General features: G+C 41.4%; 1 protein-coding gene across 1 annotated transcript; it reads right to left on the bottom strand.

The window, feature by feature from the left end:
* Positions 1 to 8,788: 8,788 nt before the first annotated feature.
* Positions 8,789 to 9,736, bottom strand: LOC115769465 (chymotrypsin-1-like). The gene is made up of 3 exons (XM_030714279.1): positions 9,492 to 9,736; positions 9,170 to 9,429; positions 8,789 to 9,114 (listed from the first exon to the last, which is right to left on the bottom strand). Exons 1-3 carry the CDS (start codon positions 9,734 to 9,736, stop codon positions 8,789 to 8,791), a joined length of 831 nt encoding a protein of 276 aa, XP_030570139.1.
* Positions 9,737 to 16,245: the final 6,509 nt, after the last annotated feature.

Raw genomic sequence — 16,245 nt, 5'->3', positions numbered from 1 at the left:
TGAATGGCGCTAGCTGAGCCCGCCCAGCATCGAGTGCCCTTACGGCGCCCGAGTCGATGGGACAGACAAAGATTCAAAAGCAAAGAGCGCTGTTGTTATTAGTAGATGTCATATTAGAGCCAGCGAAAAGCAGCAACAATGCAACAATTCAGCTTCACTTTTTGCCACGATATTCAATTTTGAGGCACCGCATGGGGCAGCCAGGCAACAACTGCAACAACAGCAACAACAGCAACAACTCTTTGTAGTTGCAGTTATTTTTCTGCTGCAATTTGGCAATTGAACAACTTTTGTCGTTGCCGTTGCCGTTTGTTTGTCTTCGCTTTCGATAACATTTCGACATTTTGGGGGGAGACTTTTAATTGAAATGCAGTTGGGGCAGGTGCAAAACTTCAAGCTGAAAGTGAGGCAATCAGGTGCCCAAAAACCACTTGAGTCTGTCTCGTATATTAATTAGATCAGAACATGTTCGCCAAGGTCGTCTTTCGGCGACAAACTCGCATGCATAACAAATTTGTATCTCTGTGAGCACACGCACACACACTCGCACACACACACTCGCACGCATCAAAAGCCACTTTGGCAGGCTTTTAGCTCTGCCATAATTCAAACCGATAAGCGATCTTAACTATCTACACGATCTGGACAGGCTGGCAGACAGTCGCCCGTCCACGTAGAACCCGCTGCCAATTGCATTTTGGCTTCTTGGCCAGTTTCGTGGCCCGTTTCGTTGGCTTTTCTCCTTGGGCCCGACTGTGACAATATTTGCATGGCAGGTTGGCCTGGTCGCAGTTGGAGTTGGAGTCGGAGTCGTTGCCGGAGACCGTTATCGGCGTGCGCTATCAGCGCCATCATCTCATCATCAATGTGGCATCATCAACGCGAAATGATCGCAAATTATCTGCGTTAAGAGTCGATTACAGCACTCAGTTCTTTTGGCGCTGCTGCCAGTTAATGGTTTTGTGACGTTTTTAAGGTTCGATTTTTGTAACAAATGGCGGCATAGATTAAACGATTCCCAATGCGATAGCATTCGATTTTAGTGGGATCTCTTAATGGAATGCTTGTTAGCCATGTGAATGGAGGAGTCGACAAGTTGTTTGAATGGATCGCTCAAATGTTAGAGATGTAATGCTGATTTTGGGTTAACGGACTGGAACTAGCTTATAAAATACCCAGATATTATAACTATATATGAGAACAAAGCCATACCCGGTAAATGAGTTTTTTAAATAAGCTTGATAGGCAACCGGACAAAAAGAATGGTTCGGATTGGTTCGATTCCAAGGTGTGGCATGATTGATGACTGACTATATATAATAATTTTAATATATATAATCATGATGATAAAATGAAAGTCGGTTCGCGTGCAGAACTTTCAGTTATTCATTGACTTAAGCTCAGAGCTGTTCAATGATCCCTTGCTTTTTAATACCTTCATTTTCTGCACTCTCCTCAATCAGTTGAAGTTTCGCTTCAGTTCTTTAAGCTTAAATAAGATAATTACCATGTCTCAAATATCGCTTTATCTTTCCATTTCGATAATTGCAATTTGTGTGCACAGAGTTTCAGCTGACTCTCTTGCTGCTTGCTTGGCCTCTTTTCTTTCGGGGCCAACTACTGCCACAAATGTAATGCCGAATTGTGGCTACTGTTTGGCAGACAGTTAACCACCCGGTGGCTGAGCCGCTTTGGTATCGCATTTAATCTCTTCCTGGCAGCCGGCTGCTACTCGTGTTGCCAAAAATCGCTTTGGCAACGCTTTCTGGGCCTAGCGTTTGATCCCATCGTCATCAGCAGCATCATCATCATCAGCATCAGCATTTGCATCAGCGAACCGAGGCAGCTGGAGGCGTCTGCCCTTCTGCCACTCCTCCTACTCCTGCGCGGCAAGTAGCAAAGCCAGAAACAGCAGCAGCAGGCACAGCAGCAGCACCGGCAATTCATTCTGCAAAGGACATCAAACAGTTGCGGCGATCGCGTCTAATTTGCATAAACATTCGTTTAACATTTATCCCCAAAAACGTTTTCGTTGTCGCTTTGTGTGTCTTGGCGCTGGGCCTCAAAAAGTCGTCATAATCGTCGACATTTTTGGCTGGATCCAGCAATTTTTATTCCTGCCGATTTCATTTCATTTCTTGATTTCGAAAACCATTTAAGCACAAAATAACCGCTTTTGACAACACCAGCAACAACTGTTTAAGCGGCAACAACAACCGCCACAACAGTAGCCAGAAATCGATGCTAATCTTACCTGGGCAGAATAAAAAATGTGGCCGCCATTTCCAGTTTACTTTTGTTGATACCCTGTAAAATGAGCGAAATCTGCGGACAGGGCATGCTTGCTATATGAAAAGCCACGCAGGAGCTCTATTTAGCAAAGGTCCATGATGCTGGATTTCTACAACCCTTCGGTCAAGTCATGCTTCAAGCCTAGTCATATATTATGAAAATTTTAAAGAAACAATTCAAATTTCAATTTGGAATTGTCCGTTGTACTGAAAATATTGCTAGTCATATATATTTTTATATTCAAAATGCGGACTAGATTTTATCTCTAAACTAATTTGGCTGTTACCAAACATTTTTAAATGTATACAATGTTTTGAGACAGTAATTTATATAACTGATAACTAGCTATTCCTTATGTCGAAAACTTAAGTATTTTAGGGTATCTTAAAGTCAATTCGACCCGATTAAATCATTTCTGTTGTCTCACTGTGGAGTACATAAAGCAACTGCTCGAAGCTAAAGCAAATAAATGGAGTTGTCGTTGTTCGTTTTGCATTCGTCCTGGACTCGTTGCCTTTATCACAAATATGAGAAATCGTTGGAATGTGAAAAAACAACTTAATTTCAGGAATTATGCTGCTGCTGGCAAACTTGCGCAGCTTCTCACGAGTTAAGCAAAGGCGCACCAAAAACTTAAGAACCTGCCTAATTGTTGAACCTGTGCAGAAATCGATATATGTGCTAATCCTAACTGGCAGCTTTTATTAGAAAAACTTCACCTTAAACCAACGCCCATTTTAGGCAATTAGCTGGCAGTATAATAGCAGCAGCAGCAGTAGAGCTGAGTTGTCTGGCTGTCATATCTACTGCCAGTTTTGTGCCTTGTGACGGGCTTTTACCAACCTACCAAATGGCATTCGAGTCGACCTGAATTGGAGCTGTGTCGAACAAGTCGCAAAACTACAAAACTGTTAAAACTCAACTTTGCATTCAAATTGCATTTCTATTTGTTTGGCAGTTTCGAAAGCAAATCCCCTACACCCCTCACACTGCTCTAAACACTGTTGAGTACTTTCCCCCGGGCTGTGAGCAATAATTGCTGCATGTAATACAAAATTAACATACAAACTCGGCAGACACCCAAAAAAAAAAAAAAAAAAAAACAACTCAATTAAAAATACTAGAAAATGCCATGCCGAGTGGTCACCAAAGGGTTTTTATTTTCCGGCGAGGAGCAACTTTTAAATGCAGCTCGTTAAGGCAACAACAAGACGAGGAACAACAACAGGAACAACAACTGCTGCAACTAAACAACTTAGCTGCCAATTTTGGCCTGGCCAACAACTGTCGCCTTTGATTGGCATTTGAGCTGCGCGTGCGCGTGTCTTTCGAGCTAAACAATTAATTTGAATAATTAGCAGCTAACGACTGCACTGCTGGCGAGGATGCGGAGAGAAGGAGGACTACATGGCACATGGCTGGAACTGCGACTGCGACTGCGACTGCGCTGCCTGACTTCAGCTGTCGCGTTGTCGATTGTCACGCCATTTGCCAGAAGTTGGAGGCAACTCAAAAGTCCCAACGTTGGCGATATAAAAAAATCCATTTAGCACTTGAGAATTTATGTGCTCCGTGTGTATGTGTGTGCGAGTGTGTTGTGTGTGCCAAGGAGCTGCTGCTTGGAGCTGGAGGCGAGTACGTCACGCGAAATGATGAATTACTCGCCGGGGACGCGCGTCAGGCTTTGATGAGAGACGACAGCGTGAAATTAGACAAAAGGATATGGGCCAGAGGGAGTTGGGCAATGGGCACCTGTGTGTGCCTGTGTGTGCGTGCGTGTGTGTGTGCATATGTGCAATATGTACGGCCGTCTGGCGGGTTGACTTTGCACTCGACAACAACAACGCGCCTTGACTTAATGAAGATGACGGAGAGGCATTGCTGCCAGGCCTGTGCCACGGCCTGGGCGTGTTTTAATCCTTGCGCTAGACCCGATGCCGCCTGTGGTAGGTGTTGTTGCTGTTGTTGCCTGTCGCAGCGCACACACGAGGCGTTAATTTATTACAAATTATTATGATTCCTTGTTGCTTTCTGATGTTATTCCGTGATTTTTTATGCCGTTTGCTGTCATAACTGCCGGCACCAGCGGCAGCCGCAGCAGAAAACGGCAGTGCAACATCAACAACAACAACAACGCAACAACAACAGCAACAATTCTCGTTGAAGACGTCTAGACAAATGCACTTCAAAGGTTAACATGATAAATGTCGTTTGTTGCATGTGACGCGACAACTTTCCAGTTGTTGTTGCAGCTGCAGTTGCTGCAGCACTTGGCGTGGCAAATGGCAAAATGTCGCCGCAATGCAGTTGGGGATTTGTTTTTGTGCTGGACTCGCCTCCGTTTTTATTTTTCTCGCTTGGCAATTATTAAGCTAAGAAAGTCAACAAATTAATCAAAGACGTGAGCAATTAAGTGGGTAGAAAATAAAAAATAAAAAAAATAAAAAACCGTTCTGTTCAAAGGATGCCAGAGGATCAGGGCTGAGCAGCTTAAAAAATCACGTTAGTTAGTGCTATTAAGGTAATAAGAAGGCACAGAACTAAGTAAGCAAGTGGATAGTAGCTATGAAAAGCGATTGGAAATATTGCTAATAAAAATTCCCATGCTTCTAACGGCGTAGAAAGTCAAGGCCTGCATTGCGTTGTTCTGCAAACATTTATAACTACGTGTTCCTCTAATTGTTGCCGTTTTCATAACAGCAACAGCAACAGCAACAACAGCAGGGAAATAAAATAAACTTGTCCATTGCCATTTTGACAACTGCAGAGCTGCAGGCGGGAGATTTCTTCATCTTTATTCACAGACTGCATTCATATGTGCCACAGTGATGCGATGCTGAGCACATATTGCAGGCAGCAGAAGCCGCAGCAGCAACAACAACAACAACAACAACAGCGGCAATCACAGGCCAAACCACAACCGCAACAGCAAGCAAAGCAACAGCAACATCAACAACAACAACACAAACGGGCAACACTAACAAGCGACTTTAGCCAAATTAAGTTGTCCAGTTTGCGGTGTACGCACAGCGGGTTGCAAATAACAATCTCCTGTTTACAGCGGCAACAGCAACAACAACCGGCAACAGTACACTAACAAACAACGGCAATCAAAATTGCAATGCAGCAATACGAACAACATATACACAACAACAACGGCAACAACTACAGAAACAACAAAAAATTGCATCGACCTAAAAAACGCGTTTAACTCATATTTCTTGCCAGTCTCTCGCCTAGGCTACCTTCCAGCTCTGCCCCTGTGGGCGCCTACCTATGCTTCTATGTGCATTACTTATATAAATTGTCAATATTTGACACATTTTAGTGCCAACAAATATTGCAAAAAATACAACAAAAATATTTGAAAAACGTCGGTAATTCAAAATTTTATCAACTGACCAACAGAAAACTTCGATTGGAGTACGAATCTATAATACTCTAACATTAGCTCAAGGAATCATGTAAGTATTTATTATTTTCTATATCTATATCTACATCTATATCTTTATCCACATCTATATCAATATCTATATGTACATCTATCTATGTACAAAATATCTGACTCATCGTAACGTAACTACCCTCAGTAAAGCGACAAAAACTCAATTAAAATTATTTAAAAAAATCATATATTAACTTAATTTAAGCAAGTCTTAAGTATTTTAGCACATTACGTAAGTTCAGGTGCTGTCGTTGCTGTTGCCTCTGCGCACGCGCATCGCTGACGTCGTTGCCGTTGCCGACAGCTGGACAGCAAAAATTATTAACTAAAAAACACAAAAATTGCAAAAAGATTGCTGCGAAATTGACATTTGCTCGTTAATGTGGCCAGGCCAGGCACTTGGCTGTCCATGGGTCCGCTTGGCGGGCTGCCCATGTGTCTGGTTGTTGCCTCGTCCGCCAGTTGACCAGCCTCGATTGCTTTGTTGCCGCCGTTGCATGCGACTGCCAATAATTTAGAGCTTTTAATAAAAATGTTGCTGCTGCTGCTGTTGCTGCTGGTGCTGCTGTAACATTGGCGGCGGCGTTCATACGGCGACTGTACAAGATTTATATCATAATTTATTTATTAATTTCATTAAGTAAATTTTATTTGATGAATGACGTTGTCTGCGTTGTTTTTTTGTTTTTGTTTCTTTTAAACATTTGCCGTTGGCGGCTGCCGAAATTTTGATTATTGTTGCTGCAACAGCAACAAACGAGCCAATAAATAATGCCAAAATTACATTTACAACAGACAGAGTGGTTAATGGGCCTTGCCAAATGAGGAGCGAGAGTTGGGGTTCCACTCAGGAAGTAGTTTAGCTTAAAAATATATGAAGTAAGCTCCAAAAACTCCAAGACCAAATAAAGGGTAATATTTGTTGTATCTTTCCTATAAGACACAGCAACGTTTTCTCAATTCTTAACAAGCATTGCGCCATCCATTGTGAATTATTAAATAACAATAAGCATTGAAATTAATAACAGTTTGAATAATAATTTAAAATTGAGCCGAACATAAAACTCTGATTAAAAATGCATTCAAATTTATATTCTATAATAAAACTGAAATGCAGTCGCTTATAAATTTGCCAAATAAACGACGAAAAATAATCGAATAGTTTAATGTTAAATGCATTAAGTTTTGCGCCATCGGTGCAACAACAACAGCAGCAACAAAAACAACAACAACAATAACAACAACAAAATCAAAAGCCAACAAAACTGACGACTAAAATCAATTGCGACGTTAAACTTTAAGACCCCATCAGGCGACTGCTGGAGGGGAAAGACGTGGAGAGTGGGCGGGGGCGGGGGCAGGGGCAGGGGCGGCTGGCTTTGTTTTGCCCGTCTAGCTACCAAAATTGAAGGTTTCAGCTGGCCTGGCCAACAGAATCGCAACGTTGGAGCGTTGCCAAATTCAATGGATTTTACTTTTCGCTTTTCAAAAACTCAACGCTTGCTGCTGTCGTGACCAATTAGTGAGCCGACCCATTGGACGCGGGTGCAGACATGGGAGCGGGCGCAGGAGAGGGAACCGGAGCGGGCGCGGGTGCTTCGTTACCTGGTCGCACAGGCGCACGTCAGCCTGCCCAGGCACTTGCACCGGCTGCCAAGGAATAGAGACAGCAACCAAGTCGCAGTCGAGCCGCGCACTTTACATTCAAATATTTTGTGACACAAAACGTTTGTTGTTGCAGCAGTTGCAGTTGTTGCTGTTGCTGCTGTTGTTGTTGTTGTTGTGGTTGCTCTGACTGTTTGTGCTTGCCTGGATATTTGCTTAGGCTTTTTTCTATTGCAAGTTTTTGGGCGTGTGCACCATGCGTTTTTTCTATACTCTCACGGCACTCTCCAGCAACATCCGTAAATTAAAGTTTAAAATCTATTCCTACATTATGTATCATCTTGTGCCTAAGGTATTGCTGTCTCTTATAGAAAACTATCTTTTTTTGTGCTATATAAATATTATTTAAATAAATAATTAAGAGAAGTTTGAGTACTTTCGAAAAGTTTACTGTCAAAATGTAGTTTTATGCTTATAGGTGTTACCTTTTCGATTCTTACAGTAAATTCTCAGTTTATATACATTATTTAAACTAATTGTGGTATTCATACAAATTGTAATTGGTAAAATAATAAGGCTAATGCTATATTGTAATATTTATCAAAATAATAACTCAATGAAATAACTTGAAATGGATTGCAATTCGTTTTACGATAATAACTTTATGAAATGAAATTAATTCAATAATCTCCAATACTTCTAAAAGGCTATTTTTGTCGTTTATCTATTCAACTAAATTAATACAAGGAATAGCTGAAATTTGTAATTGTTATAATAATATTGTTACAAGCTTTGTTTTAATTCATTTAAATAGAGTCATATTCCTTATTCGGACAGAACATTGATAAATTCACACTGCATGATAATGCAGTTTGGCAAGAGTATTCAAGTTTCTCATCGTTTGTCTTATCCTTGGTCTTACTTGCTTAACTTCAGTTCAGTTTCGATTTTTTTAACATAAGAGATAATACAGCATATTAGTCAGCATGTCAGGGGAGCAATGGCAGTTTCTGTGACTCATGATTCCTCGTGAGCGCCACGTGAAGAGGGAAAGCGTGATAAAACAGTGGCCAAGGAGCTGGAGCAGGACAAAACGGATGCTGGCAACTTGAAAATCTGCTGAGAAATAGCTGACAGTGTACACAGGCAACACTAATTGCTGTGGAATTGCAAACGGGCGAAGGCAGGAGACATACTACAACAGCTGAACACAGCAATTACAACAACAAATGCAACAAAGGCTGACAACAACTCAATTAACACAACAATTTCGCTGAGTCGCGATAAAAGGTTTTTATTTTAGCTCGACCTACGGAGTTCTATTCCGGCCCTCACAATTATCCCTAGTCTGCCAGACCAGGCCACTCCCCATCAATTTACATACATTTTATTAGATGTCAATAACTCAGATGAGTCTGTATTTATTGTATATCATTTAACTACAATTTAGTAGATAGCGCTTTGAATCCATTCCAAATATGATGAGACTCGCGTGTAAACTGCTGGCCTCTTGAGCGAGCAAATTGTATCCATTCCGAATGAAGTAAGGCCTACTAAGGTATTGGTACCGTTGGCATTTTTGATAACCAACGGTCCACCAGAGTCGCCATTGCATGGCGTAGATTTATTGGGTGCAATACAGACCCAAGATGATGGGAAGAATCTTGCAGGATCATACTTGTGCAGTATGGGCTTGCACACCTTGTTTGGTAGTATTCTCACTTTTAAGTACATTAGGTGGTCTGAAAGGTTTCCTATTCCCTCTTTTGGTGCTATTGAAATTGTTGATGGTGAATATATATTTGGCTTTAGGTTATGTGGACATACCTTGAGTGTGGCCAAAGCCAGACGTCATACCCTCTAGGTTGTCAATAACTTGGTTTGGACTCGGCAATCCAACTGGTTGAATAAATTCATCAAATTGTATCTCAGCTGGCAGATTTATTACGGCAATATCGTTAAGGGTTTGATTAAATTCGTACCCTTCGTTTATAAAAATATTTTCCCTATGCACTATCAAACGTTGCTGTCCCGTTTCGCTGGAATTTTTTCTATTAACAGCTCCGAAGTATAGCTTGATTGAGTCGCTTTTAATATAAATGGTTAGAAATAGGAAAATTTTTAAAAATATATATTGCACTTGACTTACATGCCATCTTCAAAGCAATGAGCTGCTGTGAGCACAGTTCTCTCTGAGATTATAACGCCTCCACATTGTGGGATCCATTTCGAATTGTTAAGAACGTCAAAAAATACTTGGTAAGGAAACTGTTGCGCTTTTGCCTTAGAGCCATTTATAATGCGTTGCGGTCGTGTGTATCGAGCTTCCACATGAGACCAATAAAAGAGTAATAGGGCCAAGAGGATAAGCTGCCACTTAAGTTGAATTGCCATAATGAAGACCAACTAACAAAAAACAGGCAATACTCCTCAGTTTATATAGTACCGATTTTGACTAAAGAATATTGGAAAAAGGGATTTACGATGATGATAACAATGATGACAACTTAAGAGTTATGGCAAGCTAATTAGGCGGCTGTCTTGGGTAATATCAAGTCGCAACCACTTTGTTGCAATCAGCAAACTTTTCTATTTGCCCAACCTTGACTTTGTACTGTTTGTATCTTATAAATACGTGGCGGAGTACCCGTCAAGGGGGTTAACTTATATTGCTAATACCTGACATGGGAATGTTTTTAACACTTCAGTTGTGTTTGGACAACGACAACAATGCAGCAGCCTACAAATGGCAACAACAAGCGGCAATGACTTGGCCAAAATATATGCAAACACCATCATTGGCAGTTCTCGGAGCTAAACACAAATGCAGTTGTCTGCGCTGGAGCCCATCCTCATGCATTTATGCAGCTTGTCGTCGATCTGCTGGCCGTGCTGCTGCCTCTACCCGCTCTGCCCCAAAAGCAATGCGCATATATTTATTTGCCAAGTGTTCAATGGCCTGTGATCGACGTGACTGGCTCGGCTGTTTAGGTGTCAGCTAGCGGGTATTCTTGGCCTTCAGCGGGCAAAAATCAACACCGAACCACCAGCAGGTGTTGCACTTTGTGCAAACAAAAGCCCCAAACCCAAATCCAAGCCCAGAGCCAGAGCCGAAGTCGGAGTCGGAGTCAACCCCAAATTGATTTGTCAATCGTTGAAAACCGCAAAGTTGCGCACATTTCGCTGGCATTTGAAAGCTATTTGAATACATTTCTCGGCTGTCGCGTTCCCTGGGCTCACATCGCATCCAGCTCTCGATATATTTTGAGAAAGTATGGCGCATTACATTTTAGTAGACGCTGACGGCAAAAGCTGCTGGTTGCCAGCTGCGAGTTGTCGTTGTCGTAGTCGTCGTCGTTGTTGTCGTCGTTGTCGTTGTCGTTGTCCCTTCGCCAATTTGTTGCTGACACTGCTGACGACTTGGCCTGTAGCCCGACTGCAGCCAGCAACTGTATAGACGGGGCCAGAGGCTTGGCCAGGTCTGGCCGGGACGGGACGGGCCGGGAATAACCAGCGCTTGGCAATGAAGCGCATAAAAACTAATTGATTGGATGCCAAGATGTTAAGCGCATAACGGCAGCAGCAACAGCGGCCACAGTTGCCGCTGTGCCACGTTTGAGGCGTTGTCAGTGGGTCTCCTGGTTCGAGTTTGGCTTTTCAGCAACTTTTATTCAATTTAAATGCGCTTGCAGCGTCAATGTGTGCGGATAGACCCGCCCAGCTCGCGAGGTCCCCGAAGCTCTTCAGCTGTTTGTTGGCCAGCTTGCAACTGTTGCTGCGCTGCTCGCTTAAATTAATTATTTTTTATTAACTTTTCGCTTATTGATGACATTTTTCAAATTTTCAACATTCCCACAATGCTGCAACTTCAACGTCAATGGCAAATTCGTCGCATGCGATTTTTATGCTGATCGTTCGGCATTTTTCTTAGCGGCTGCACATAAAATTTGATGGTAAGTTAATAAAATGATATAGCCTTTGGGGCTTTTTCATTTTATTTTTTAGATTCTCTTTAAGATATTTTTTCTGTGGCATGCACAGATATATGTGCGCAGAGTACTATTATACAATCTGTTTGTCAAAGCTTTAACTAAGAGTTCTTTTGTAACTGATACAATTCAAGCAAGTTATTTGTTGTAACTTTCATACTGTGAATATTTATCCAATTCATTTACATAATTATATAATTAAATAATATTCATTAAAACCATTAATAGCTTCTTTAATCCATTGCATAAAGATGACGTATCTATCTATTAAGTTTGAAAATCTTGTCATATTCATAAAGGATGCGATGCCCACCAATGTTCTTAAGCCGTCAGGATTTCTTGATGCCAATGGACCACCAGAGTCGCGAATGCTGCTCTTACTGGGCTTCAGGCAAACCCAGGATGATGCAAAGGGAGAGAGTGAATGCCCATAAAGGTTAGTATTTCGTATAATATAGAATATTATTATTACAGCTGCGACGTTGTGTTAGCTTTCTGCCGCTTTGAATATATAAGAAAAACATTTTAGTATATTGTAACATTAACTCTGTCAATGAGCTGCTTTTAAAAGAAATCTCTCTAAGATAATAGCGCCTCCACAAGAATACAAGTATTTGATATACGGAAAGTGTTGACTTTGCATTATGATTGGTAAAAGCTGTATTAAGAAACGGAAGTTACTGAATTTATTTATTTATTATTCAATGGTTCCAGAGCTATGTTTTGTTACGAAGAGAAGAAATAATTGCCTACAACAATAAATACTTACTCTGCACGTAAAGTAAAGAAGAGAACTCTGCTAGGGTAAAAAGTAAAGAAGAGAACGAAGCTAGAGCCTTCAAACATTAGATATAATTATATCTGTGTAATGCGAAAGCCCACATTTGCCACATTTTCAGAGGTACAATTACCAAACTGTTTTCCGTTTCAAAAAACTCATAGCCACAACATCTTTTAATTGGTAAACTCTTTATTTTCTAAAGTCACAGATTGAAAATCCCAGTTTTCGTGTGACCGAATTAGATGCATCAAGAACAAAGTTTTCATGTCGTTTTTAGCAGTTTTTAACAGAATATTGCGCAGTTGGTTGCGGTTTTCAATTATATTAAGAGAGGATTTGTTAATTTTCTTCGCCATGTCTTAATTGTTTTCGTAAATTATGACTAGGTTTCATTATATAGTCACTAAGGGCTTATAAATGTACGTAACTAACGGTTGTTCCTACGTGCTATCTCTGGCTGTTTATCGCGTCAATTTTTTATCTGGCGATGTTAATTCCACGTTCCTGCATACTAAAAAATAAAATGGTTAAACAACAGGCAACACTTGAGCATTTATCAAAAGTTATTGCAAATTAATTGCAATCTGCGTGGCGCAATCAGCGGCAACATCTCGAGGCGATCCCGAGACCCCATGGCATTTTCGGCTGCTGCCGCTGTTGCTGTTGCTGCTTACCAAAATTTATTGATGCCTTATTAGCTGATAATCACAATCACATACACAGAGAGCGAGAGAGACAGATAGACAGAGAGAGAGAGAGAGGGAGGGAGAAAGAGAGACCGCGAGAATGAGGTGCGTCAGAGAACGGTAAAAACGTTCTCATCTGGCCCTGGCATATTAAAGTGCATTAAGATAATTGAAATGGCCAATATAAAAATGTTTTCCCTTTTTCCCTTATTCCAAGCAAATCAGTTTTCGGTGTCAAAAACTTGTTTGAAGTGTTGAGTATCGCGCTTCGGGCCATTTCGGTTGCAGCTCCGCACGTCAGCCTCCACTCAGAGATATGCTGCATCAATGGAGCTGTTCGCGTTGTTGTTACTGTTGTTGTTATACCCTTGTTGAGGGTCCTATTAGTTTGTTACTAAGCGTGTAACGCATAGAAGGAGCCATCTCTGACCTGACCCCATAAAGAATGTATATACATATATCGTGCCTATACTGTCAGCCCATCTGTTTGTTTCTACGCCAACTTTTCTCTCAGTTTTAAAACTATTGTCATGAAATTTTATATAGGTTTGTCTTTCTATTGCAGGCGATGCTTATGTCGCATTCGAGTGAATCGGGCTACAATATAATAAATAAAATAAAGAAATAAAGTTATTTTTTATATCTGCACTGATAACGAGGCTATTCTTTTAACTTATGTAAAAAGGTCAAATCAAGCTATTATATTATATAGCACATCAGTTAGAAATGTAGCTTATATACAAAACTACTTCTAAGCTATATATCTTTAAGGGCATTTCATCTTCGGCGTGCTTAACATATCCGTTTATTGCTGTTGTTGTTACTGCTGTTGGCTTACAAATTTCCTGGAATCCGGCAAGTTCTACTTGAGGCTTGGCCCCGCTGAAACGGTTTTTCAATTTTCATATTTCTCATGTCTGAAGTTTTGATTTAGTGATTATGTTATGGCTGGCAGACACACACACACACACACATTATGTATATGAGTTATTAAAAGGCTTTCTTTCGATAAGCCACGTTTGTACAATGATCCGGCATTAAGGCTAAAGTGTTTACTTAAGACGATTTAAGGCGTTGCCCAGTTTACTGAGCATATGAGCGAACCTTAAGCAGGACATCTGATTATTCTATATGGCATATGGCAGGCATTGTGTTTGTGTTTGTTTTATGGGTAGATGTGTAGTGCGCTTTCTCATGCACAAATCATGCCATATTGTAAATGGGTTATGCGAAAAGATGCAAAGTTCTTAAAATTGTTTGTCGGTTAATGGGCACGTTTATGACTGGGTAATTGTTTGGCTAGCTACTTGGGCCTCAGCGCAATTGACGCGGCTCATAAATCAGCCAAAGGGCTGCAGGCGCACAGAGCTGGTGTGCCCTGTCCCCAGACATGTTGACAGTTGGCACCAGGAAGTAAAAAGCTTTCCAAGAATTTTTGAGGCGTAGCAACTGTTTGTGACATGTTTTGATTTGTGTCGCCAATGTTTATGAGCTTGTAAGCCACAAAGCCCGACCCACCAGAACCATCAGAACCACTGTAACCACCAGATGCAGATGTGCTCCGGTGTGGGCCCCTCATCGCATTGCCGCTCACTGCTAACGGCCAGCTAGAATGTTGTTATCGATGACATTAATAGCGATCTGAGACTTTCATCAATTACACGGCTTTTGTCCCGACTGCATCGGACATGGCCTGAGCTCGGCCTACGCATCGGAGTTAGCCAGAGCGCAATTGTAAATTATGACAATGCGAATTTGATTTGAAAGCCGTGGCATATTGTGGCCTATGATGTAAACGCTGATAAAGTCCCAAACTGGGCGAAACGCCTTGGCTCAACGCATACAAAGTCATGGGCAAGAGCAGCCATAACAGCAATAACAACAACAACAACAATAACAAACGTTTAAGTACGAGTAATTTGGCGAATACCGTTTTGGTTTTGGCTTTGGATTTGGGCATCGGTCTTTGCCTTTTGCCTTGACCACCAGCAACGTCGCCGGCAATCAAGTCAACTATAGCTCCAACTGCGATTCCAGCAAGAGCAACAGCAACAGCTACAGTTACAGCTACAACTTTAGCTCGAGCTGAACTGTATTAACTCTTGTCTGTCTGTAGCTGTGACAGTGAGTTGGACTTGGTACTCGGTTGGTGGTGTCCCAAGAGCGCCAACTGTTGCGGCTGCGGCTGCCGCGGCTGCTGTCAGTTGAATCTTCCTGTTTGCACAAACGTCACGTTCGAGTCACGTTTCCAACTGGGGACCCCTCATCAATGGCCGGCACTTAGTTGCAGTTGATGTTTCCCACAAATTTAAGGCCAAATCTCCCAATGGGCAATGTACAATGGGCAATGGTCGCTGGGCGCTGGCGTAACGCAACAATTTCGCAATCACCTGACAATGTGACAGGTAATAGTCGTGTCCACGGCACGGCACCTAGACACATTGCATTTGCATACTCATAGGTTTAAGCCGTACTGTGAAGTAATTTCACTGCCATTTTGCCAGGTCATTGGCCATAGTCAGGTCCCCCCCGTTATGCCCGTCTTATACAACTGACTGCATACTGTGATAAGTAATTGCATTGCGTTCCATACGAGCCGCTCGCACACACAATTTGGGGCAGGCCTACACCACCGAAGAGCCTTCATTCATGATTTGGCCGCACAACAACAGTTGGACACTCAGTTGAAGCTGGTGAAATTGCTGCCCGATCTGTAACCACATAAATTGCCAAGATTCCTCTTAGCATTGACTGTTTCTTGTTATTAAAAGTGTAACCCATAAAGAGCATGAGAACCAATTAGTTGCAACTGTTAAAACGGCAAGTGATACTGATAAGTAACACGTCTGGGATTGGAAAGCTCTAGAATTTCTATTAGGGAAAACATAGAATTCGTGAAAATCACCAAGTAACCCCTTGCCATTTTGGCCAATTTGGGTCAAAATTTAGATTTTCATTTCTTTGATGCCAATCGATAGTACTGATCCGTACGAGTCCAAAATGGTATAAAATTCCAAAATCGGACATTATTTAGCCAAGATATACAAAAAAATCATCAAGAAAGGTTGACTTTACAAACGAATCGGTTTTGGGTCCACAACTTTTTTTAACCCATCGATTTTTAATTTGTTTAAATGCCAATTGATAGTAGGGATCCATACGAATTCAAAAAGGTATAATATTTCAAAATCAGACGTTATTTACCCGAGATATTACAGAAAAATCATCAAAAAAGTTTTTATTTTCGAACCGACCCCGATTTTGATAAAAAACGTGATGTAACCCCTTGCCATTTTGGCCAATTCGGGTCAAAATTTAGATTTTCATTTCTTTGATGCCAATCGATAGTACTGATCCTTACGAGTCCCAAATGGTATAAAATTCCAAAATCGGACATTATTTAGCCAAGATATACAAAAAAATCATCAAGAAAGGTTGACTTTACAA

Source organism: Drosophila novamexicana, unplaced genomic scaffold (assembly GCF_003285875.2).
Source record: "Drosophila novamexicana strain 15010-1031.04,08,12 unplaced genomic scaffold, DnovRS2.1 tig00004554-arrow-pilon, whole genome shotgun sequence".
NCBI lineage: Eukaryota > Metazoa > Arthropoda > Insecta > Diptera > Drosophilidae > Drosophila > Drosophila novamexicana.
This window is presented reverse-complemented; position numbering and strand designations above follow the sequence as displayed.

What these genes read in the sequence shown, in the direction of transcription:
- LOC115769465 (XM_030714279.1), bottom strand. Translation starts at nt 9,736, where the DNA reads ATGGCAATTCAACTTAAGTGGCAGCTTATCCTCTTGGCCCTATTACTC. An exon ending in CATTGCTTTGAAGATGGCAT is followed by an intron (nt 9,430 to 9,491) that starts GTAAGTCAAGTG and finishes TTATATTAAAAG; the next exon opens with CGACTCAATCAAGCTATACT. An exon ending in TGGCTTTGGCCACACTCAAG is followed by an intron (nt 9,115 to 9,169) that starts GTATGTCCACAT and finishes CAATTTCAATAG; the next exon opens with CACCAAAAGAGGGAATAGGA.